At 37.7% G+C, this 25,792-nt stretch overlaps 1 protein-coding gene across 2 annotated transcripts in view; it reads left to right on the top strand.

Annotated features, from left to right (window-relative positions):
• LOC134538430 (ATP-binding cassette sub-family G member 1-like) overlaps positions 1 to 25,792 on the top strand; it is a 270,817-nt gene that overhangs the window by 79,347 nt on the left and 165,678 nt on the right. For both annotated transcript variants that reach the window (XM_063379754.1, XM_063379753.1), the window contains exon 2: positions 15,909 to 16,043. In XM_063379754.1, coding sequence (XP_063235824.1) covers positions 15,944 to 16,043 — 100 coding nt within the window. In that variant the 5' untranslated portion in view covers positions 15,909 to 15,943. The remainder of the gene's footprint in view (positions 1 to 15,908; positions 16,044 to 25,792) is intronic.

The following is a 25,792-nucleotide window of genomic DNA, read 5'->3' as shown; positions in this document are numbered from 1 at the left end:
TATATATATATATATATATATATTTTTTTTTTTAAATTTTTCGGAATTTGTTCGGTGAAAATTAAAGATTTCATGTTAACGGTCAAGGTCACGGTCATGACCTCTGATGGGGCTTTTGTGGAATATTTTCTCTCTAGAGGGACTATTTCCCCTCTCGATGTAAAATTGTCCCATCTCGATGGAAATATTGCCTGTCTGGATTTTTTTTTGCAGGAAAAATGGAAATTTTCCCCTAAAAACGGGAATCTTCCCCTCGAATTAGGGTAATTTCTGGTATTTTTGGGCAATTTTTAAGTCAATGTTATTCAAGATGGCCGCCGTGAGGTCAGGGTGTTCGGTTTTGACCCGCTCTTAGCTCCTACCACCGGCATTAGCGCTGACTCTGTGTAGAAAAAAAATTCACAAAAGAAGTATCTAATCACAGGAATCTCGGTTAAAAAGTCTCATAAGTTAGTAGCCACAGAGCAAATGTACTTTTCCCAAGTAAAAATATGATTATAGAGTCTATCCTAAAGGTAATAAAAAGCACGAATTTTCCACTCTTATGTTATAGGTAGGGACCGGAAAAATTCGCGGGTTCAATGACTTGCAGGATGAACTCCATAGTTCTACGTACACTCGATCAAATGCCACCCACTCATTGGCTGCTGTCTTGTAAGACGTCTCAACGTAGCAGCCTGTGATTCGATTAAGCTTTGGTCTGGCGTTTCTCATTGGCCCAGAGTCATCCAGGTGAGTTTTGAGCCAATGGCAGAGGTAGCACTGAAGTATAACTATTTGTATTTTAGCCTATCGCGAAATGAATACGCGAATTTTTCCGGTCTCTAGTTATAGGCACTTTTTAAATTATTAAAACTGCCCACCTTGCGCCAAATATTTATAAACTGGATACTAAACATTTTGGCTACGTTAACATAAAAAATGCTACTATTAATAACAGTTCAAAATGAAATCAAACATATCATACTTTTGGGAAAAACAGTAACCTTTGCTCTACTTAAGCGACATTTTTTTAATTGTGTAAAAAAATAGGCCTACTTCGTAAGTAAGCAAGTTATTTGATTAAATTAACCATATTTTCATATAAGGTGCTTTCTTTGCAGAGTATTTTTATACAGAATGAATCGTCAAATTTACACGATTAAAAATATTTGGCAACATAAGTCTTCCAACTAATTTTTCTCTCTAAAAGTAATTAATGTTTTATTTTATTTTGACTTATTATTGATATCAGGGTTGTTTATGATTGCGTAGCAAAAATGTTTAGTCACAGAATCTAATAATTCGGTGGAGAGTGGAGTGGACTTTAAACACTTAAGAAAAAATGCCTGTAGCTCGAAATCTACGATATTTTTAAAGTTTCTTTTTTTTATTCAGAACCGTAATTAATTGCCTCATTAACTTTTTTTGGCTTGACGTTTAGCTATGGAAAATTTTATGTTTGCTCTATATTTTGTCCACAGATTTGTCATTATTGTAAACATATTTTTGTAAAAAGTGAAGTAATTATTCTTAGTTTAAGATATTGCCTGATTAATTGTATCGTGGTCAAGTTTTTACAGCTGTAAAACAAAAAATATCGCTTCTTTCGTATTATTACAATGAAGTTGTCATGAAACAACAAAACACCTATTATTTCATACCAGCATCGGTGGTTCGCTACTGCTGTCGACCGGCAGAGAACTGCTCATTAACCATGCCATGCCCATCATCGTCAGTACTCTACTGCCGCACCTCAAACAGTGAAAAAAACTTAATAAAATTTTTAAAGTTAACTTTTCAAACAAAAATAACTTTTAGAACTAAGACAAGCTAAAAGCAATATAAACCAAAGACGCCATCATAGATTCAACAATTTTCAAAAGACTTCAAATTAGCATTTATGTAAACAATTTTGTGTCATTATCATGACAAAAGATGATTACAGAAAAGTTGTATTAAGATTCTAAAGTGAATAAGTTATCAATAAATATGCAATAGACGTTGCCTGGTGACGAAGAATGCATCCACAATACAAAAACAGCCGTTTCAGTGGAGATGATAAAAATTATATGGTTTATTCAAATTTGCAAAAAATCTCTTCGAGGTGCAAATCTAACGACTATTATTTTTTTCCTGCAGAATCCACGTACCAAATTTCATTGCTCTAATGCCTCACTGTCTCTGGGATACTCGAAATACAGACAGGCATAAATACAGACAAAATGTCTCCTTTATTAATACAGAAGGTTCAGTGAAACCATTGCAATGAGAGTAAGATGGAATACGGGTCTAGCCGTAGTACTTAGCCTGTTAGCTGAAATACACGTTGTTAAGGAAAGCTATTCGGTTTTTAAAATTTACTGGTGTATTTGGACATCCAATCCTTCACACATACGTGCGAAGAAACATAAATATTCATGATACTTCAGAAGCACTTTCGAAGCACGTCCTCGAAACGTAACTCCCATGACCGCGTTAGGAATTGAAACTTGTAACCTCGAATGTGTAGGTAGGCGCGTTGTGTTACCTACAACTGAGTCCAGGCATACTGAAGGTGGCTTACAAGACAAACTTACCAATTATTTTACTGTTGGAAAGCAAACGTATCTATGACAAACGGGTTTGCCAGAATATATGACTTACCAGAATACTAACGTGTGGAGGTCACTCTAGAAGTAGAAACCCGGAGATTTCGCGGATTCGTCTAGCTTCAGGATAGAATTCAAAGTCATAGGGGTGTTCAACTCATTGGTTGATTTATTAGCGAGAACCTTTTTATCGTTGTTATTTGGAGCTACCTGATTTGTTTACTTCTCTCCTGCCTGGACATTGTAGGTTCATGGTCGTAGAAGAGCGTGACAAGATAAGTGCGGTCCAATCATGAACACAGTGTGAGGATATGAAGGTTTGCATTCTAACTTGTAACATAATGAATTTGTGAAATTTCCATATTTCTATCTATAAGTTTTCTGGAGAATGAAATTATTACTTTATAATTATGGCATGGTTTTGCTGACATCTGTTTTCTATTGAGTGTTGAACTTATAGACAGAATTACAGCTAGTTTCTTTGTCATATTTCCCTTAAGAACCGTATTTTAAGGAAATAGAAATTTCCACAATGATGTAAATAAATTTAGCAAATTTTTTGCTCACAAGTTAGATTGCAAACACCTCTACGACAGTTGGCCAGTCAGCTACAAGCCAGCAGTAGAGAGACCGAATCACATCAAACCACTCGGAAGAAATGGAGGGGCTAGCTGAGAAAAATCAGCCAATAGGGAACAATATGAGGGTAAAGTATACAGAGGACTGTAAATTATAGCCTGGCACCAAATGAATTCACCAAATTTTTCAGTCTCATTAAATAAACCGTCAGTTATGGCGGTTGCCAAAGATTAATGCGGCCTATAAGAAACCTTTGTTTTGTCAGAAAAGAAACAAATTAATATTAAAACATTCTTTCGCCTTCAAATCATGTTCAAGAGAATATTTTCCGCGTATGAAACATTCATTTTTCGCGAAACGCTTTTGAAACTAGCTGCGTGTTTGAACAGGCCAGTTGATTTTTGTTTTGGGTTCATGTCTACTGTTGGCACACGAATAACAGTTATTGTGTGCGGAAGCAAACGCGTCCTTCACGGCCCGGCCAAATGGAATGGGGTAATGGCTTCACAAGTACCCCGAATAACAGGTGTCATGATTTAGTAGCCAATAAGCAGTTGTTATTTGCCCAAGTACGTATAGGATCGTGAAGTTTTATCCTAGATGTCTTTGAAAACGCGAAATTGTTCCAGTCCCTAGTGCATTATAGTTGCTTGATGTAGGAGTCCCTGGTCAGCCATTGCTAAGGACCGGAAAAATTCACGGTTTCAATAGCCTTCAGGATAGACTGCACATTCCCCTGTACACTTGGGCAAATAACGCCCGTTCATTGGCTGCTGACTTGTGAGTCGTCTCAGCTGGTTTGTCTGTGATTCGATCCTTCTTTGTTTGAGGGTTTATAATTGGTTGAGATTCGTACAGATGAACAGTGAGCCAATAGAAAAATCATCTAAAAGGTATATGTATTTGACTTCTAGCCTATCGCCGAATGAATCAGCGAATTTTTCCGGTCTCTAGCCATTGCTGGCCATGACAGCCGCTGGGCTATCATTTCAGCTGTTGCGGACCTCCAGGCCGATGTCAGACTCCAATGTCATCGCTAAGGCCCCTTCTACAATGGCACGGAAACGTAGACGTATCTCCCTGAACACTTCACCATCGCGTCTGCATCTACCACAATGCACGGAAACGTATCAAATGGCTACCAATGAGACTGCATGTCAAAGCTATTGAATAAGAGTTAAATTTAAAAAAAAATACATAGTTTATAATGTTCGCAGGCTTTCACGGCCATTGTCTCAAGTAGCTTGGCTTCTGGGTTGTAGCCGTGTCCTTGGCGAATAATCCGCCGACGTTTCGGTCGACGTTGCAGTCGCAATCGTCAGGGAACAATTACCTACTGAGTAGGTAACTGCTCACTGCTGATGGTGACTGCAATTTCGACCGAAACGTCGGTGAATTATTCGCCAAGGACACGGCTACAACCCAGAAGCCAAGCTACTTCAATAAATAATATATTTCTATATCATAGCACGGGCAGAGCTTACATAGGTAAAAAAAAAATTATGAACCACCAAGTAATAATAGCACACTAGATATCCTTGTACTTGAAACGATTTCTAAGGTTTTTGGAACGTAGACAAGCATGGCTACCACCAAATGTCCACGTACTCGGCTGCTGAAGAGACGAGCTCAGCGTGCTGCTGCAGGAACTGTGTGGGGCCACTGTGCAGCGGGCATAACCTCGCGGCTTGTCGCCTCGGCGGGGACTGTTTGCCCCGAGAGTGGAGACGCCCTGGCGAGGCCGCCGGCCGGAGAACAAACAGACCGGCGCTGCCTCCGCCTCCCGAAGGCCGGCGGTTAGCGCCACGCGGGGGCCGACCTCTTACCACGGGACGACGTTCATCCGCAGACACGCCACGACCGGGATGCCCCGAACCATCCAAGAACTCTCTCTCACACACACGGAACCAAGGAAACACTTCATTTATGTATCAATATTATAATTTATACGTGTTTGACATGATAACGTCTTATTAATAGAGACCGGAAAAATTCGCGAGTTCAATGACCTATGATCCTCCATGTACGCGGGAAAATTACATTTGCTCATTGGCTACTGACTCGAGACACCTGTTAACTGGGACGCTTTAGTGATTCGATACTTCTTTTGTTTAAGGTTCTTAATTGGCCAAGTGTCATTCAGTTAAACTGTGGCCCAATCACTAATGCAGTAAAAAGGCAAACGTTTTTGGATTCTAGTCTGTCACGAAATGAATCCGCGAATTTTTCCGGTCTCTGCTTATAAATCGATGAACACCGGCTGGATAAATCATGACCCATTTGTCACGTTCCACCTGAGCCGAGCGTGCAAGAACCGGCCAACCACCGTGCGAGAAAATATTCCATGATTTCAATCAGGTTAAGGCGGGCTTTTTAAAAGCAGCAATTAAAAAAATTGATTTATTTGTCCAATTCTATCATTTCAAATTAACAATTTATTTACATTGATTTGATTTAAGTTTATTTATATAACTAGTTGTTTGTGTCTATATTTAAACAAATTATTTTGATTAAATTTGCAAAAAACTGTAAATAATATTTGAAAATTAAAAAGTATGCAATTTTTCATCAATGTTATCTTATGACTTGATCACGTAAAATTATCGTCCGTAAACCGACTTTACAGATAACCCCCTTTTTTTGTTTATACATTATATTGAATTTTAATTAATTTTTCTTTTTAACTTTCATATTTATAAAAAAAATTGTAAGGTTTCTTAGGTTATATTTTATATATTTATTTCTCAGTTATTATGCATTTACAAATGTTTAAAATCGTCAAAATACCGCATGTAATTTGAAGTGACTAGATGCACTCACATACAAACTTGCTTTACTGAGTGCTAAATTTCCTGGTTAATTAAGTGAATATTGCTAACAATTGGTTAAAAAATGGGAAATAAATTATTATAATATTATTATTACTTAAGGGAGAATGCATGTTTCGCGAAATGATTCCGAGACCAGTTGAAAGTATAAAGGTTGTAGCATCGGCTTGTGTTATGAGCCAATGAAAAACCCTCAAAGAAAAAACGCATGGAATCATAGAATCAAGATTATAAGTCTCACTAGACATCCGCCAATGAGCAGGTGGCATTTGCTCGAGTACTTAAGAGGATAATGGAGACTCTCCTAGAGGTCATTAACCACGCTTATTATTTTTTTACGGTACCTATTCATAGGTATAACCCCAAATGTTTCGATTATTCTTAGGGACATGCAGATTTCGCGACAATATTTCGAGACTAGATGAAAGTTAAAATACTATAGCATCGTCTGTGTTTTTTTTGGGTGAGTTTCTTCCAGGTAGGGGCTACATATCGATTGTTACAACACCAATCACGGTGATTCAGTGTGGAAGTAAACGCGTCCTGAGTGGCTCAGTCAAATAAGGCAACGACTTCTTTCGCAGACGGCCGCTAATCTTAAGGAAGAAACCACAGGTGCGGATATACCTTGTTGCAGTCTAATAAGTGTTCAGATTTTTTTCGCGAAAGTGCCACATCTTTTGATGGGTTACACGTTACTGGGTAACCACTTCTTCACCTTGATACTGCTAACTGGTAGTTGACTGGTGCTCAGTCCAAGAGGCGAGCGGGGGGAAATAATTAGGAGAAGGGACTGAGATAATTAGCGGTTCCAATGACCTCTATGGTAGACTCTACAATCATCTATGTATTCGGGAAAATCACACCTGTTCATTGGCTACTGCCTCTTAGTACCTGTTAACTGCGATGTTTTTTAATTGGATACTTATTTCATTGGAGGTTTATTAATTAGCTCAGAGCCTTCGGACAAACTGAGGCCCAATCAGTGAAATATAAAAAAGGTTCAAAAGTATTTGGATTATAACCTATCACGAAATAAATCCGCGAAATGTTCCGATATCCAATGAGTATTGTGAGTTTATCAATATGGCCATTCATTTTTCTAGAAAAGATTTCAAGACTAGCTAAGAGTTAAAACACTGTAGTATCGCATCGTTTGTATTTCGGGATTGGTCGAATCTTGAAAGTAACGGCGATGCACATGTGTATGCTTTGCTACCAAAATTATCCGCAAAATCTTTGTATTTCTAACAATAATGGTAACAACAAAGTTTAACGCGACGAATTACAAAAATTAGTTACTTACTTATTTTCAATACAGTCAAATGAGGAAACTCCAGTTTTGCGGAACCATGGATACTTAATGTAAATAATGACAAAACGTAAGTTATTGTATCTAGATGCGACAGCATTTTTTGGATTAAAGTTTTTAATAAATTTAAATAATCTAAGTTATGATGTTCTCGTGTTCACTTACGTTAGAACTTAATTACAGTTTCATGCACGTCAACATTTATAAATATAAAACGTTATGAAACTAATAAAAATTACTACTTAAAGCATTTGCCAGAATAGTCAAGTTAATAGGGACTACTTAGTGGTTGCTTGGAAAATAATATATTTACTTTTACAACTATAACATTATTTTCACGCTGTATTTTGTGTACAAAATGTTTCAACTTATTTTTTAACACAATTTAGGAGTAAGTACTCAATCGAACTTTATTAATTGTTCAACATAAAACAATTCCTTGTAAGAAAAGTAACCATAGAATATATCACAAATAATTTTAACAACATTTACGTACAAATTTTCTCCACAAATTTATTTGCTAAAGTTGTGTAAAAATATATATATTTCTTATTTTTTTTCTTTGGAATGTTTATTTTCACTCTAAAAAATCTAAATTGTAAAATTTTTTTCAGTGTCAGTTTAAAAAGTCTATGTGTTTTCTTAGCACTAACTAAAATATACTTCTAAAATTCATTGATGACATAATAATTAGGATCTTGATTTTTATTTCGTAAAAGTTTTTTTACGAATTTTCTTTTTATTCTACTATTTGCTTAGACAAACTTTCTACGAGGTTTGCTGTTTGTTCACTCTTTTCCTGCCTTAAAAACTGCCAGCGTAACGACTTATTTTACCAGCACTCCTGTTAAAACACCTTCTTTTTTCCCCTTTTAAGGATGGCGAACAAAAAAAAAAGGAGCTGGATTAAGAAAACAAAATTAAACGATTATTCTTGAAATATGGTAGAATTGATGACATCAGAAAGACTTAGCTGAGTGGAGGGGACTGGTACTCCTCCTCCCCTCTGACCCCTCCAGCAAATCTCTTTCTTCATGTCCACTCCAACGCTCAGGGAGAGAGGGGAGTCAGTCGGTAGCCGAAACCCGGAACGTGACTGCTCGCGGCGTTCCTCAACTGAACCCCAGGTAGGCGTCCCTAACCACCAGCGACCCGGAACAATTCGCGCATTATTTTGGCAGCCAGCTAGACTGCGAACAGCCATACCTTAGCATTGCTTTGATGATAGGTTCACAATTCTCTAACCACTCCCTTCTGCGCCCGTCAACTACCAGCTAGCGGTAGAGAGAGACCGAATGATATAAACCCTCTTTAAATAAGGGGAGGTTACATGATTATAAATCAATAAATACGAAGCATACGTGGATAGAGTATACACAGAACTGTGTTTAACCTTTTTTCTGCATCAATGTTGAGATTATAGTTTAACTGGATGACTCTCATCCGGAAACAACCCTCAGTAGTTTATAAAAATATTTCCTGGGCCAGGATTAGGAGTGTGGTGTCGGTGGTGGTGTCCGCCATCTTGGGTTGTGACGACATGACGGCCATTTTGGATTATCTTGACCTTAGACCTTGACCTTCAAAATTAGCCAACATTACCAGACTAAAAAAAAGTGCCAAAAATGGGCCAAATGATAAAATCAGGCAAAAAATCATAAGAAATAATGACAAAATTAAAATTTGCCTATTTTAAAGAAAGTATTCCCTTCTTGAAAGATAATTTCCCATTTTAGTCCTAAAAAAATGTCAACGGCTTGAAAATTCCAAAAAAAGATAGGCTTAAGTAAGACTCCTAAAAGCAACCCGCCATAAGCCGCCGAGGTAATGACATCGACCATTAAAATGTGATGGCTGCCATTTTTAATTAAGATATCATCGTTGAAATTTTCGTTACAGCCACCGTCTTGGAAATCCGTAATTGTCATGCTAGAAAATTGGAACAAATTTTGAAAATAATAAAAAATTAATTAATAACATTTTAATAAAAATTGTTTCAAAATTTTGAAATTATGACATCATGTCTGCCTTTTTTGAAACTATTAATTATATAGCTAGAAAGTCGGTAAAATTTTTAAAATTTATAACAAAATATTTATATACTTTTTAAAATAAAATTTATTAAAAAATGCACATTCAGTATGGAGCTTGGAGTCCTCAGTTCAAGCCCGTGAAGACAAATAAATGGCGATGGTTTCTTTCTCCACGGAGGCCACCGAAAGACTGACCTGCCACCACAAATGACAAGGAATATATCACGGCAGCTAGTATGACATCACGTCCGCCATCTTAATTCCGTCTGCTGGAGGCTGCCATCTCGGATTATGACATCTCAGCCGCAATAAGGTTTTCGTATGCTGGAGGCCACCATCTTAGAACTTCCATCATGTTTTCATCTGCTGGATGCCGCCATCTTGGACATAAATATTGTTTTCATCTGCTAAAGTGCACTGTCACCATATTAGTTTATTTTTTAACCACCAGAGTGCAGGAATCATTTATTGCCAAGGTGCCCACCATCTTGAAATTTGTACACCATCTTAAAAATTAGTATTTATTCAGCTATATATTCTGGAAAATTAAAAAAAAAAAACATAAAAAACAGCTTGTTAAAATAATGATTGTTCGATCTCAATGCAAACAAGGTAATTATTTAAAATACCATAAAAGTGGCAGGTTCAAGAAATAAAACAACATAATTTAAACAAAAAATATATTACATAAATTATACACTGCTCAGGAACACTTGCGAAAGCTAGCAGTCTAATAAACATTTGGTTCTGCATTGGATTGAATTGACTAATTCTCAGCTCCAAACAGTTTACTAAAGGCAGAGATTAGTCAGGTCCTTTTCCTACAAAGTCTTTTTCTTCCCTTCAGAGTTTCTCGATACTGTGTTTCATATAGTCGGTATTCTAAATGAGAGTATTCACTGTCTTGACTGCGCCATTCTTCACTGTATCCTTGAACAGATACGGTTTACCATATACATATTCCAGCCACAAGTTATTTTTTAAACATCGGTATGTTGCTACTTCATCAGTGAGCTGATTTAAAATGTTCTGCTCGATATCGTCAAGAAAAGTACAAATGTCTTTCGACTCACTAAACATACTAAGATAATAGTTTTCAAAAATTCCACGAAATGCAGATTGCGCCAAGTGGAATCCATTCTAATTTACCTGTTATGTACCGATCACAGTCTTGTGTTTAGTATAATGTCCAGATTTCATCGCAATCGGTTGCGGCACATCTGCTTGTGTTCTTGTACTCACATGTACTCTCCAAACTAAACCAAGTAATCGAAATGTCTGCAAGTAGTTCCACAGTAGGCACACGGATATCACCTTTACAGTTTTTTGCGTGTCTTCTCAAACTGTCATTACGAGTAGATCATACATGATACTCATCACAGTGAAACTTCATACAAGAAGGATTCTTCGTACATTTACTTCTCTTGTGTCTTCGTGCATCATGGGAAGATGACAAATCGCAGTAGCTGCATGGATGTCTAGTTGATGAAGTCGAACCTTTCAGACCAAACCAGATGCTGATGTTGCTGCAGTTGTACCAATTCTCTGTGTACTCTTATGTACATTGATGTATCGTTGTTGACAAAAAGGAGTTAATTTTACAAAAGGGAACTACATTCGGAAGCACATTTGACAAAAAAAGGAAGCATATTTGAGTTCACATTATAATAAAGGAAGTGCATTTGGAAGCACATTAAAAAAAGGAAGCACTTTTGGAAGACCATCGACACAAAACTATATGTCTATGAGACTACAAGGTTGCAAGGCTATATGGCTACAAGACCACGAGGCTACGAGACTACATGGCGCTATTTGTCTTTCACTCCATTCAGCTGCAAGAGTTAATTTATCTCATGCAAAATAACTTGTTGCGAATAGTCCCGATTCTTGTCAAACAGATGTCGCCACGTGTTGCGTTGAAGTAATTTTTTTTGTGGGGTGTGGGTTGCTTACTTACGATCACAAGAGAATGTGGGCTTCGCTAGACATCAAGTAGAAGGAAGTTTGTCCCAGTGTTTCTCAGCTGTCTCAAGACCTAGTAATAGAAGTAGTGATACATATTTTTGTCTCAATTACGCATGTTAAAAAATATTGTTAGTGATATTTTGGCAGCAGAAATTCATCTACACTAATGTTATAAAGAGGAAAGATTTGTTTGTTTATTTGTATTGAATAGGCTCCGAAACTACTGGAACGATTTGAATAATTATTTGTCCATTAGAAGACTACATTATCCATGATGAACATAGGCTACATTTTACCGCGTTATTTATTAACTACATTATTTAAGCAACATATTTTAATTTTTCTATCTTTGTAATTCAGTAACTAGCAACTGTCCGTCGTCGTCGTGTCTCTCTTGACGTTCGCGTTCCCACCACCGCCTGCCACTGCTCCCGCGCCCCGCCCACACCCCGCTCGACTAGCTAGGCAGCAGCATTTCACCTAAGCGTCACTGCGGTGCGGGAGAGGAGTCAATGTCACAAAATAAAATGCCGCGCGGCTCACTCGTGCGGTCGGCTCCCTACGCAGCGGTTGTGTGCGATTTCGTATATTTTTCCTTGAAAATATTTTTAATATTTTATAATTTTTCAATCACCACTTCATATACAGGCTAGTTCCTGTTCAACACTTCGTCTGTTTTTGTTGTATAAGTGCGCACACATGAGACAATTTATTTAAATATAAAATATATACATATATATATATATATATAGAGTGAGATAGAGACAGAGATAAGTTGAGATAGAGTGAGGTATAGAGAACGAAATGGGTTAGATAAAGAGATATATAGATGTATAGAGCTATATAGAGATTTATATATAGAAGAGATAGAGATAGTGTGAGGTATATTAGGTACATATGTAGATATAAAGAGATAAATATCGATAGAGAGATAAATAGATATATAAAGATGTAGATAGAGATAAATATATGTTTTGAGAGATGGATAGATGATTTGTATATGTGAAACTACTTCAAACATATGACAAAACAAAACTGACTGAGGCATTGCATTGCATGCCGAGCATTAGCTAGATAATGGAATCTTTTCAGTATTGGTAATCTCTTATTTTTGAGCATTTTTCTATAGTGCTTTATAGAGTATAGATTACATACAGACCACCAATTTATATATATATATATTTACACACAGGTAAATAATTATACTCTGGCAGAACAACGTCTGTCGGGATCTGAAAGTGATATAAATTATTTTGCACACTTGACATTCAAATTAAGAAGACAATTACTAACTACATCTGATTTCGAAGAAGGTCCCCTTCACCATGTGTTCAGCCGGGCAACGTCGGGTACTGCAGCTAGTAATTAATAAAAATTCGGAATAAATTTATTTGTATAGTTACTAAAAAAACCCGCATGGATATTTTGTCAGGAATAACCAGAAACACTCATAGAATATCAGTAGAAGTGTCGCCAGAAATAACGAGGAGCACACGGAGAAATCCTACTAAATATTGATAGAAATAACCAAGGGCACTCAGAGAATACCTACTAACTTTCGGGGGTTTCCTAAAATCAAGATCAGTGAGACAGCTGAGAAACACTGACATGCAAGAAGAACTTCCTTCTTCTTGATGTCTAGCGACGCTCTCCTCTTGCGATCATGAGTGAGTATCCCGCAACACACATCAAAAATAAATAATATTTACCTCAACACAGCTCGTGGTGAAATCTGTTGGCAAGACCCGGGACCACTTGCAACATGTTCTTTTGCATGAGATATATTAACCCTCGCAGCTAAATGAGTCAAAGACAGTTAGAAAATGTAGTCTCTTAGCCTGTAGCCTCGTAGCCAGTTGAAGCAGTGTAGAATTTTAGCCTCGTGATCACGTAGTCTCCTAGTCTCTTATCCTTGCGTTCTTGTAGTATCATATACATGTATCTTCGTGGTCTTGTAGCCTGGTAGTCGTGTAATCTTGTAGTTTCGTAGACTCGTAGTCTTGTAACACCGCATACTTGTAGCTTCGTTGCCAAGTAGCATGTAGCCATGTAGCTGTACCCATGTAGCCTGTAGCCTTGGAGTCTTGTATTCTCGTAGCCATGTAGCCTTGTATTCTTGTAGCCAAATGTCATTGGTGTAGTTCGAGTCAAAATATAGTTGCAGCCATATACTTTCGTATCCTGTGATCGATCATATCCTTTTGACTGGGTGGTATTCTACTGAGTTTAATGTTTGTGTACATAAACGTCCTTTTCATTAAATGTGCGTAGTCAAGTCTGTAGTATCGTGTACTACTGATGGGATCGTATCCTACCAAGTTCAATATTCGTCTAAATGTGCGTCCTTTCGTTAAATGTTTCTTTTTTGTCGACTGTGTTTCCCAATGTGCTTCCTTTTCGTTAACTGTTCTTCCTTTTGGTCGATGGTGCTTCCAAATGTGCTTCCTCTTTTAATGTGCTTCGAAATGTGTTTTTTATCGAATGTGCTTCCAAATGCGCTCCCTTTTTTTTTGTCGAATGTGTTTCCATTTTGTCAACTGTCCTTCCATTTTGTCGAATGTGCTTCCAAATGAGCTAGATTTATGTCAAAAATTTGCTTTCTTTTTTTAAAGTTATTCCTTTTTGTTCAATGTGCTTCCTTTTTGTAAAATTTGCTTTTTTTTAGTTGAATGTAATTCCTAATGTGCTTCCTTTCAGTCGAATTTGCTTCCGAATGTGCTTCAGTAGTATGTAAATGTCGGTCCGGAAACTGGTTTCAAGGCTTTGGATTGTGTGGATTGTGTCCAACATCTTAGATTGTGATGTAATAGCGGCCATCTTGAATGACCTTGACATTTGACCTTGACCCCGGTGACCATCTTAGATCTGCCTTTTAGTTTTTTTCACCATTTTGGATCCGCTGTCTTGGTTTTTAGAATATTCTGCCATATTGAGTTCTAGAACTTTCCACCATCTAATGCTCCACTCCCTAGTGTTGCAATTTTCTTTATGGCCACCATCTTGAAAATCTGTATTTTTTTATAATATTTTAATGGGAACGATTTAAAATTCATAAAAAAATAATAAAATTGTAATACAAAGAACTTCTGTCAAATTGAAAATAGTACGCCATATTAAAATTCCATAATTATTATATGATTTTAATAGTAACATTTTAGAATTTTTAAATAATTACAAATTTAGAATATATAAAGTAGTAAAAATTTATCTTGGAGTCCTGATTCGAACCTGGTGAGAAAAATAAATATGGTGACAGATCCTTCCTCCACGAAAGCCACCGGCAGACTGACCGCCCACCACGAATTCCAAGGAAGAAAATTACATCAGCCAATATGATGTCATGGTAGCCATCTTGTTTTCGCTTGTTGGAGGTAGCCATTTTCTTTTTGTATGCTAGATGGCACTGCCACCATATTAGTTTAATTTTTACCTACTATAATGCAGTATTAATTTATTACTGTGGTGCCCACCATCTTGTAATTTGACCGCCGTCTTGGAAATATGTAATTTTGAAGCTAGAAAAAAAAAATTAAAAATCACCTGTTAAAATTAGTATTGATTTTTAGCCTTGTTTCGATACTTCACTCAAGCAAAAAGAGATAATTTAATTAAAATTACAAAAAAAAAAAACAGAATAGAGAAATAAAACCCAACAATTTTTACAAATAAACATTTTTAATACATAATTTTTACAAGTACAAAAATCAAACAAAACACTAGCATTTCTTGATTTCAGTTTGTATATTTACAATATTAGGAATGGACTACCAAATTGTCACGAAATTACAAGTGGCTGGGTATCTTGCTGAATATAATACGCTAATACAATTCCACGGTTCATTCTACCACTAAAATGAAGCCAAAAAAGGAAGGATGATCACCTCCTTCAAATGGTGTTTTCCAACACTAGAAGAAATATCCGCGAAAGCCTAAAGCTAACGTCGGTGACATTGTGCATATCTCCAAGCTGAAAGGTATCTTCGAGAAAGGTTTCACTACTAATTGTATTCCCGAACTTTTCCGTGTGACCCACGTTCGTGAATCGGAGCCTAGGACCTACTACCTCGAGGATATGAGCCACAAGCCTATTCGTGGCAGCTTCTGTGCCGAAGAGTTCAGCCTACGATGTATCCCGATACATACTTGATGGAGAAGATTCTCAAACGAAGAAATGGTGAGCCTATCTCAAGTGGTGTGGCTTCCCACCTCGCAGATGCAGAAATAGAGAAACGCTAGTAATTTCATTATTTTTGTAGTAGAGGAGAAAATATATGATACATTTTTTATTTGTAATTTTGTATGTTTTTTTAATATCAAAAAACTGTAATTCATTTTAATATTAAAAAATGTAAATCATTTCGCAAAACATGCATGCCCCTAGTTATAAATCAATAAATAAGATGCATATGTGGGTAGAGTATACACAGGACTGTGAATTTCAGCCTGATGCCAAATTTATGCGCGAAATTTCCGGGTCTCTATTTATACGTGTATGATTGTCTTCAACGGCGTGTTCAGAGCACTGTCATCAAATCATCAACGGGAAGCAGATGTATACTTTGCTCTTCGGTGAATCCGCGAAAACATCCTGGCTCTAGTAGGCATGTTTGTTTTTTTGCAGATCCATCACCTGCGAGGATAGCCTTGAACGGCAACATGTCAGACTTCTCAGACTTTCTGAAGCTGTCCATCGGCGCACCCATCGACATCGTGTTCGAGAACATCACCTTCGAGGTCAAGCAGCTCAAGTCAAGGAGTGAGTACCCTGAGACTCTGCTTTTCTTGTCAACGGGGGCAAGAATCTGTCATTTGTCGCGAAAAGATTTCGAGACAAGCCGAGAGTTAAAGCACTGTAGCGTCGTCTGTGTTTCGTGATTGGTGGAGTTTCTTTTTAGGCAAATGTCAACTATTGGTCCAAAAAATCACAGGAATTTAGTGTGGAAGCAAACACTTGCTGAATGGCCGGGTCAAATAATTGTGTCCCTTGCAGACTGAAACCAATTTCAAGGAAGAAACCGCTGGCTGGCTATAACTTATTACAGTCTGAAAAGCGTTCAGATTTTTTTCTCGAAAAATGCATGACCCTGCTTATAAGTAGAAAAATTCAAAGATTCTTTTGTGATTGGGTAAAGTCACATAGGTTTACCATTTTCCTGTTTCTGCGAATGAACCACAAATGATTAGAAGGATACTGAGCCAGTTGAAAACTCTCACTATAGAATTATCGAGTAAGAAGAAAAACTATATTTTAAGTCTCACAAGTCAGTAACTTTGAGCAGGTGGTGTTTATCCGAGTACGTATAAGATTGCGGAGTCTATCCTTGAAGTTAGTGAAACCACGAATTTGATCAGTCCATACTGACACCGGCTTGCGTGGTTGTGATTTGAGATAAAGTACCTATTTCACAATTTGATTAACCTGCAAACTATTTGCTTAGATTTTACCTACCTGACTGCAAGCTGCCCTGACGCTTCTTGGCTGGTGGTCTTTATCTGCGTCCGAAGTTTATATTTCACGAACGTTTCGGTCGACATTGAAATTGCAGTAATCAGGGTAACAGTCACCTGATGAGAGTCTTGCCAATTAAAGACATGGCTTAAATATACACGCTTAAAAACCTCAGACAATTTTCGCGGATGGTTATTATTTAGGGTATAGAAAAATCATTAGTTTCAGTTACCTATATTAAATACTCCACCACCCTCTACCTTCTCTGGCAAAGACCACCTGCTCATTGTGTTCCGACTCGCGACTCCAACCAGAGGAGGATTTCATCAAAAAAATTAGCTTCAGCGAAAACGTTAGCAAAACAAAATATTTAACGTGTCCTAGAATTTGCAAAAAAAGAAAGTCACGTCAAACCATTAATAAACATTTACCAGGCTCAAAAGAGTGTTGCCTTTACACACCAGTATGGCAATCCCTGGTATGACTGAATAATTAGGGTACACTATGTTAATAGTGCAGCAGCACGACAAAATTGTAACATCTAATCTAGGCTCCATCACTGTTACTGACCAAAAGACATCGACAATACTTAAGGGCTATTTAAAATAGGAGACCAAGAAAAATAATTTAAAAATAATTACATGTATGTACATATTTATATACTAAGAACAAATAGTTGACATTAACGGTATATGAGTTTTAAAATAGTTAAATTCAGTCTGTTAAAGCCCTGGAGGAAATAAATATAACAGTCTTAAAATTTATACAAAATATTGGGCCTGTGGATTAACAACAAAATAAGTCTATTAAAGGTTCACTATAATGTTTATAGCCACCGAGACTGTATTTGCGGCGGGATAATTAAAAAAAGAACATTTCTGTGCTGAAAAGCACTCGGTACGCAAGTCACCTAGGCTGGTAATGAAGAAACCAGTTGCTTTATGGGCCTCGTCGATTGTGTGGGTAGCGAAGGTACACCATAAACTCCAACAGCTGAGTGTGCACGCCACGTCACACTCCCTCATTGGTGCGGCCGAGCTACCTATAGCCCGCCCACTTCGCTTTGTTAACAAGGCGGTTTCTCCAACTGTCTTACAGCGACCAATGAAAGTGACACTTGGCAATCTCACTAGCTGAGGAATATTAGACATCAAAGGCATGTGTTCATTTGCCCCAGTATAGTTCCTAAAGGCCAAAAAGGTTGAAATTCATGTCCGAACTTCCAAGCTATAGCTTGCTCAATCAGAAGGTCAGTACTGGGCGTAAAGAAAAGAAAACTGTCCAGCAATGCACTCGTTACTTAAAACTGAACAGCAGCCCATGCTCGTAATTAAACAAGTCTTTTAAGCACCCAAAGTTCCAGTGTAACAGTCCAAACAAAACGAGCGTTAGCGCATGACGTTAATTGGGGCGTCATACAGATAGGTAAATTTTATATTTAATGTTTGACCAAAAACTGAATATTTACAAAAAGGGTGTGTGTGCACAAATTTATGGTGTGCCATACAAAGTTAAAATGCCTTTTGGCGCACCACACACGCATTTAACTCGGCTGAAGTGGACCTAGCACAAGGCTTACTTTTAAAGATGAAAGCTTGGGAAAATTCTGCTGAAGTCAAGAAGTCCATGGCCGACGGGAACTGCAGAGCACCAGACCGACAGCCGCCTGTCCCGCAGAGCCCAGCACAAGCAACTCCACAAGTGCCACCTTAACTCCGGGCTCTTCCAGCGGCGATGGTGGCGCGGTGCAGCGAGACGGAAAAGAACCAGAACGAACGTCCGATAATTTCGGTACACACAGGCAACAGTTACACTGCCAATAACAGCGCATGAACGCGTGAGAAAACAGGGCTAAAACAAATAATATATACAGCTGAAGTTAAACCAATTTAGATTTAAAGGAAAATAATTAAGCATCTATTAAATAAATATGTGATAAACACCAAATTTAAATTAATACAGTAAAAGGCTCTACGGAAAATACTGAGACGTACTGTTAAATTGGTTGCTTGTGTTTTGTTATGTATTGTGTTAAAGGATTTCCATTGGCTCAGAGTTTTTAAGATAATTTATGGTCAAATCACTGAAACAGCAAAAAAGGTAAATTGCCCATAGTTTCTAGTCCATTGTGAGTCTCACATAAGATAATTCTAGATCAAGTTTATAAAATAGAATTAAAAAGGTTTGGCAAACGCTTGGTTTAAAAGTTATTTGGAGGGCAGGTCTCAGAGAGTAAAAGTAAATAATGAATTAGGAGAATACCCTAAATATAAATATAGGAGGCCCTCAGGACAGTTTTCTTATGCCAATTATGTTATGATACGTATATATGATTTGTGAAACATCAGTTTCTTTTGCAGATGATGCTGCAATTTTCTTTTGTTTTGATTATTGGCCTTCTGTTTTTGAAACTGTTATTAATAAAAAAAAAAACGTAGAACGAAAATTCTAGGGACGAGATTTGAACCACACCTCTTGAAATTACTAGCGCGCGCTCTGCCGCTGTGCTTCTAAGCCTTTTGAGAATTTATAAGGAGAATATGTATTATAATTATAGTAATGACAATTTTCTTAGGTATTTTATAACTTCTGATTACTTTCTACTATGAATATTTTAGTTTACCAAACATATTTTATGGTAGTTTCACTATCATGAAGTTTCATCTAGCAAACCAATACGTTTGGTGTAAATTTTTACCAAAGTGACGTTTTATGGGTTTATTTTGCTACACATGGTTCCGCCATCTTTGTGACACATTTCCGTTCATCGACTTCCGTTCAATTTTCATGAATTTACCAAATACCGTATAACATGAGCGAAGATGTTTACACATAAAAATGGAGAAAGTAGTAACCTACACCCAGAAGCCAAGAAAATGCAGACCATGGCCGTGAAAGCCTGCTGTCTTTCTTAAATTTTTAGTGTCTCAAATATGGAAAATATTTGTCGTTGATGCAGAACGATTTCATTGAAATAATTGGCGGCAGAAAGAGGGCACAAAAATTTATGGTTAATAAAGAGCGTTAGTTTTGATGGAAACTGTTGACAGTACAACTTTTCAAACTTACATGGAAGCGCTGGTTAATATTTAATTTGACCTTATTCCTTGGAATGCAGCGAGTCATGCCAAATACGCGTCATTATCTGGTAACAGAGTAGACTCCACAGACATACGCATAACCAGTTGATTGGCTGGTGCTCTTTTTCCACATTGTCTTAGGGCCGCACATTATTCAATTATAAGATTTTATTTTTATTTTTAGGTTGTTGTAATTTGCATCTAGTTTTTTTTCCTGCATGTGTTAAATAACCTATGAACCAATAAAAAGTATCAACCAAGCGTACAAACATTTGCATTGTGGATCGTCGACAGGAAATAACATACACGAGTTTTACAGGTTTATAATGATAGCGCCTCTAGAAATAAGCAGTTAGATACCGAAGCCATTATTAGAGAACAGCTATTTCGTAGAATGACTTGGTATAAAATTACACTTTAACCACATGTACGTATGCTTCACTTTGATGATTGGACTTCAGTGCTCTTGACTTCTCCTTGGGGACTCTGAGCCAATTATGAACCAGAATTATAGGTAGTTACCCAATCGCGTATAACCTGGTTAATATGATGTGATTTTGTATCGACCAATTAATAGAGAGCGAAAAAATTCGCAGATTCATTTTTGCGGAATGTTAGAATCCAAACACGTTCACATTCATGCTGCTTTAGTGATTTGGCCAAAATTTACCCGAAAGACTCTGAGCCAATGAAAAAACCTCAACAAAAGAAGTACCAAATCACAACCATCCCGGTTAACAGGTGTCATGAGTCAGTAGCCAATGAACAGATGTTATTTGCCCAAGTACGTATATAGAGTCTATCCTAGAGGTAATTTAAAACGCGAATTTTTTCATTACTTATCCATGAGCATTCTTAAAAGAATTGGTTTAATATAGACAAGTTAAGTCTAGCCTGGAAAAAATAAATTCACGACATACTTAAGAATCAATAAATAGCATTTTGATGCAACGATCCAATTGTAGGGACAGTAAATATTCGTAATTTCAGTGTCTTTTAGGATATACTGCACAGCCCTCTGCACACTCGAGTTGCGAGACGTCTCTTGATTCGTCTCTTCTCTGGATATTGGTTTCTAATTGGCCCAGGGTTTTCCACATGAACTCATAACCAATAGAAGAAGCAGAATGCTGTACAATATTTCAACTTTAGCCTGTCGTGAAATGATACCGCAAGATTTTCTATCCCTAGCAGTAAAGTATATTTTTTTTCTTCTGTGCATTTGGCTAGAATGTTATTTTTAATTTCAGTGACTAAATTTGGGAGAGTCTCTAGGCCATTTTTGACAATACTGTTTGTTTATAAAAGAGAAATAATGTACCCAAGCGAACTGTGTGTTGTATATATGAGCCGCTAACCGCAAAAAGGGAACAAATCCGTAAAGTAAAATTTTTTTCAGGAGATTAAAAATCTGTAAAAAAAAGTCATGATAACAATATGATATCTTACCATTTTTTCCCTGGTTTTTAAAGGGAACCTATAAGAAAATAGTTTACATTTTATCTAGGTATAATTAGAATTAAATTTAATTTGTAGATATGTTTAATTTTTGTAAAAAATGGATTTACCAAAATTAAAAAATATACATAATGTATTGAAATTAAAATTATGACAATTTAATAACAAACTGAGTCTAAAGGCCTAATTATGATAATATTTGCAAAATTTTAGTAGTCTCTGTCAGGGTTTCCGTTATGCGTTGTAGGCCATGTGATGATTTGGTTCCAAAAATCCATCTTGTCTTCTGGAACGTACACCTTTGCCTTTTTTATATATTGCATTTTTAGTTGATTGATGGGCACCTTTACCATGTAGGCATTTGTATGGGTAGGTCAATGTTTCCATGTGAATTACTCAACAAAAACGAAGATTCGGGAAAACCTGTCATTCTTTCTCTATAGACAACTTATGAAGGGTTAGAGGTTATATGATATTTTGAGATACCAAAAACAATTTTCTTATCCTTGGGGCAACTTTTTCCGTATGAATATTTGATCAAGCAGGTTTTTGTAGCACTTTGGATACCAGTTATTAAAGTCGAATATTTGGTTGGAAAGCACCTCAACAACGTCAATTTTTTTTCTTATTTTAGATTATGTTTTTATAAAGTTAACAACTTCGGGCATAGTGTAGTATCGCTCTTATTTTCTTTATTTTCGCCGTATTATGCTGAAAACTCTGTCTGAAGGCAAAAAAGAAAGCCCTCTCATTGGAAATATTAAAAATATTCTGTCAAATATTTTCAGTTCACATAGCGATGCAATAACGAACAAGTGCGTTGTTCTTATTTTGGCCTGAACAATTGTCACCAGAAATGTACATATTATTGATTTGGGGAATTACTTTACTTTCGATGTACCATATTAACCTGTAGACAAGCAATTTGTTTTATGCTACAAAAATCATGGACCCCAAAAACATTGACAGTGAGTTGTCTGAGGTGGTACAAATCTTGCACTGGTATAGTTGGCAGAGAAATAATCACCATGTAGTCCATACAATACCCAGCTGTGACAAAACTGGTCTTGTCGCGTTATGAATTAATATATTTAGACACATATTTAATGATTTTGTAGAACTGCTTTGACCGGCGTTTGTGGACCATTAGCTCTGAGGCAGCATCATGCTTCGCTACGTCATTCAAGAATGGACTTTTAATTTTGTTATTTAATTAATAGCAAGTAACACATGCATATTTTACTGGACGTCTAAATCCTAAATTGTAATTTTCTTTGAAGTATTGCCAGAAATACTTGTGTGAAAGACGATTCTCATTTTTTTAATATTTCTGACAAGGAAAGGCATTCTTTGACGTGATGTCTTATAAATCGATGAACGTCGGCTGCACGCACGAAAAAGCATGACTCATTGTCATGTTCCGCCTGAGCCTAGCGTGCAAGCGAGAGCGCGGAACAAGCGATAGAGAGGTACGATCGGCCTAAGCGTTCGGCTTGTGACGCATCTATCTCTATTCCACTCCATCGGCCGATGCGTCCGAGTAGAAGAGAGACAGCGGCAGCACACAACCTACACGTGAACTGTTTTGTCAACTGTTTATAAAGTGAAGTGAAAAGTTAATATGGTTTCCATTGTTTATTACAACAACAATTGCGGCAAAAAAGGTAATTAATTCTTGCATTTTAAGAATTTGATTAGCGATATAATCTCATATATTTGTTCTTTGATTATTAAAAAAAAGTAGCACCGGTCGTTGAGTGCAGTAATAATAGGTTATGTTACAGTTTTGACTAAAAAATTATTATCTCATACAAACGATCGTATAAAAGTCAAATGCTTTTATTTTGTATTCAATGCAAAAATTGGTTGTCTGTAAAGTCGGTTTACGGAAGATGTAACGTGACAACGTCATAACAAAACATTCATGAAATTATTGATCCAGAATAAAAAGAAATATCATATTCGGCCTGAGACTGAGCCGTAATAGGTTTTTGCAACCAAACCATTTAGGCATTAAAAATATTATATTCTGTGAGGAAGAAAATTTTTTTAATTTTCTATCTTTTGTATGATAAAATCTACCTTGCATACTTTTATGAATAAAATTGAATATTTTTTTTGGAATTATCATTATTATGTATGGATACAAAGAAGGAGTGAAATGAAATATACAATTTAATCAATAAATTTACTTTTATTTGCATTCATTAATTCAAATATATTTATTACTTTCGAATTTTTGCGTGCGCCGTATTTATTTTTACAAGTACAAAATAAAATTCTCAGCTGCCGGGATTCGAACAGACAACCTTTGAATTGGAAGTTAAAATTCATTCAATTAAAAACATTTTTATTCTACATGTTTACACTTTACAGTTATTTGTTAATGATTTATAAGACACGCCAGCACGCAGTGCTCTTTTGTCTAAAGTACAGGATTTTTAAATACAAGTTACACTTTGCTGATATATACAAAATTAACAGAAGCTAACAAATATATAAGAGGTATTAGTCAAAGGAAAAAGTTTAAAAACCTTTGGTTTTGTCTGGAGCCCCGGGGCTCTATGTTTGCGGTATGGAAGTTTTTACTTTACTCATATACATTATATACATTAATTAGTTTTGAGAAAAGCGAGGTAAAGAAAAAACCTACAGGTAGACAAAAAACTCAATATATATACACGTAATTTTTTGCAATGTCGTTATGGGAGGGGGGGGGGGGGTGCGATCATTGGTAGTGCGTCGCACCGGCACTGTGGTGGGCGTCCGTTGCACTGCACTGATCTTCTTGACCGGTGTTACTTTTCTTGATACTGCCCAGTCAGGGTGGCCTGCCTGGGTGGTATTCTGTGATGAGTTTATGAGGGTGAGGTCCTGGTTATGTTGTGTTTGCCGATGTTTTGTACAAATGTTGACGGGTGTTGTGCTGCTTTCTTAAAGAATCTGCCTGTGTATTGTATTACAAGTAAGCGTGGTGGTTGTGTGTCCGCGAGGGCATGGAGCTGTGTGTTGGTTACATATTTGTATTTCCCGAGTGTTGCTCTGAGTAATTTATTGAAGCATGTTTGTATTTGGTTTAAACGGATGTCGGGTACATGTGCAAATATTACTGAGGAGTATAGCAAAATAGGTAGAATGTACGCCTTGAAGAGGCGCACTCTGTCCATGTCTGGTAAGGGGCTGTGGGGGCGGATAATGGCGGACAGCGAGTTATATGCGCGGTAGGCCCGGGCAGTGGCAGACGAGAAGTGTGGTGAGAAGCGCAGTGTGCGATCCAGTGTCACACCTAGGTATTTCACTGAATCGCTCCACTTGATCACTACGCCTCCCACAAACAGTGCTGGGGGCAGACGGGGGGTCGTCTAGTGAAAAAGATGGCTTCAGTTTTGGTAGGGTTAGGGAGAATGCCCCAGGAAATAAAATAGTTATTGACTGTGTTAATGGCCGCGGTCAGCCTGGCTTTAATTAATACGGGATCATAATGGCGAACCATCATCGCGGTATCGTCCGCGTACATGACAATCGTGCATTCAGGGGGCTTAGGAATATCATGTGTATATAGGGAAAATAACAGAGGGGAAAGCGGAGACCCTTGAGGGACTCCTGCGGTGATCTGCCTAGACGATGATGTGGACCTGTCCACCCGCACGTGGAACGTACGGGCTTCCAGGAAAGAATTGAGGATGCAGCGAAGTGCAGGGTTCATTCCCAGAAAGGCTAGCTTTAGGATTAGGGCATGATGGACTGTATCGAATGCACGACTCAGGTCTAGCAACACCATGCCGGTATGGGTCCTTTGGGTGAAGCTGAGGGTGATTTGGTCGGTGACGTGAGCCAATGCGTGCTGCATAGAAAGTTGACGTCTGAAACCAAACTGGAATTTTGGCAGTGGTTGCAGTCGTGCTACTTTCGCTTCCAACCTGGCCAGGACAATGCGCTCCTCTACCTTACATATCACAGAGAGCAGCGATATGGGACAGTACGAGGCTGGCCGTTTGGCCGAGCCTTTCCCCTTGAAAATTGGCACTACCGTGGCCTCGCACCATGAGAGTGGGTAGTGTCCTGTGATGAGGATGCTGTTGATGATGTTGGTGAGGTAAATGAGTGCTTTGCATTAGATGGATTTGAGAAGGCGTGGGGTGACTTCATCTGGGCCAGGGGCAGCATTGCTGCGCACACGGTTGATTTCCTTCCTCACCTGCCTGGGCGTGCCCAGTTTGAGAGCACCAGGTGCAGGGGGAGGTTGAGGGTGGTAGTGGGTGGGGAGTTTGGAGAGTTGTGGAAGTACTTCTGCTGGGGTGAATGAGTTCGCAAACTGGTCGGCCAGGCATTCAGCTCTGTCAGTCGCCGACTCCGCCATGCCACCGTCCGCCTTTAGAGGCGGGATCGTTGACTGGTGGAGCGGAGACTGCGTGCAAATCGCCATACCGAGCCATTCGCTAGTGACAGTGCTTGGAACTTCTTGACCTCGTTCGTCGTCATCCATTCCGCAACAGCCACTCTGCACTGTCGGAACAG

Source organism: Bacillus rossius, chromosome 13 (assembly GCF_032445375.1).
Source record: "Bacillus rossius redtenbacheri isolate Brsri chromosome 13, Brsri_v3, whole genome shotgun sequence".
NCBI lineage: Eukaryota > Metazoa > Arthropoda > Insecta > Phasmatodea > Bacillidae > Bacillus > Bacillus rossius.
The sequence above is the reverse complement of the archived record's forward strand: the minus strand, read 5'-3'. Positions and strand labels throughout refer to the sequence as shown.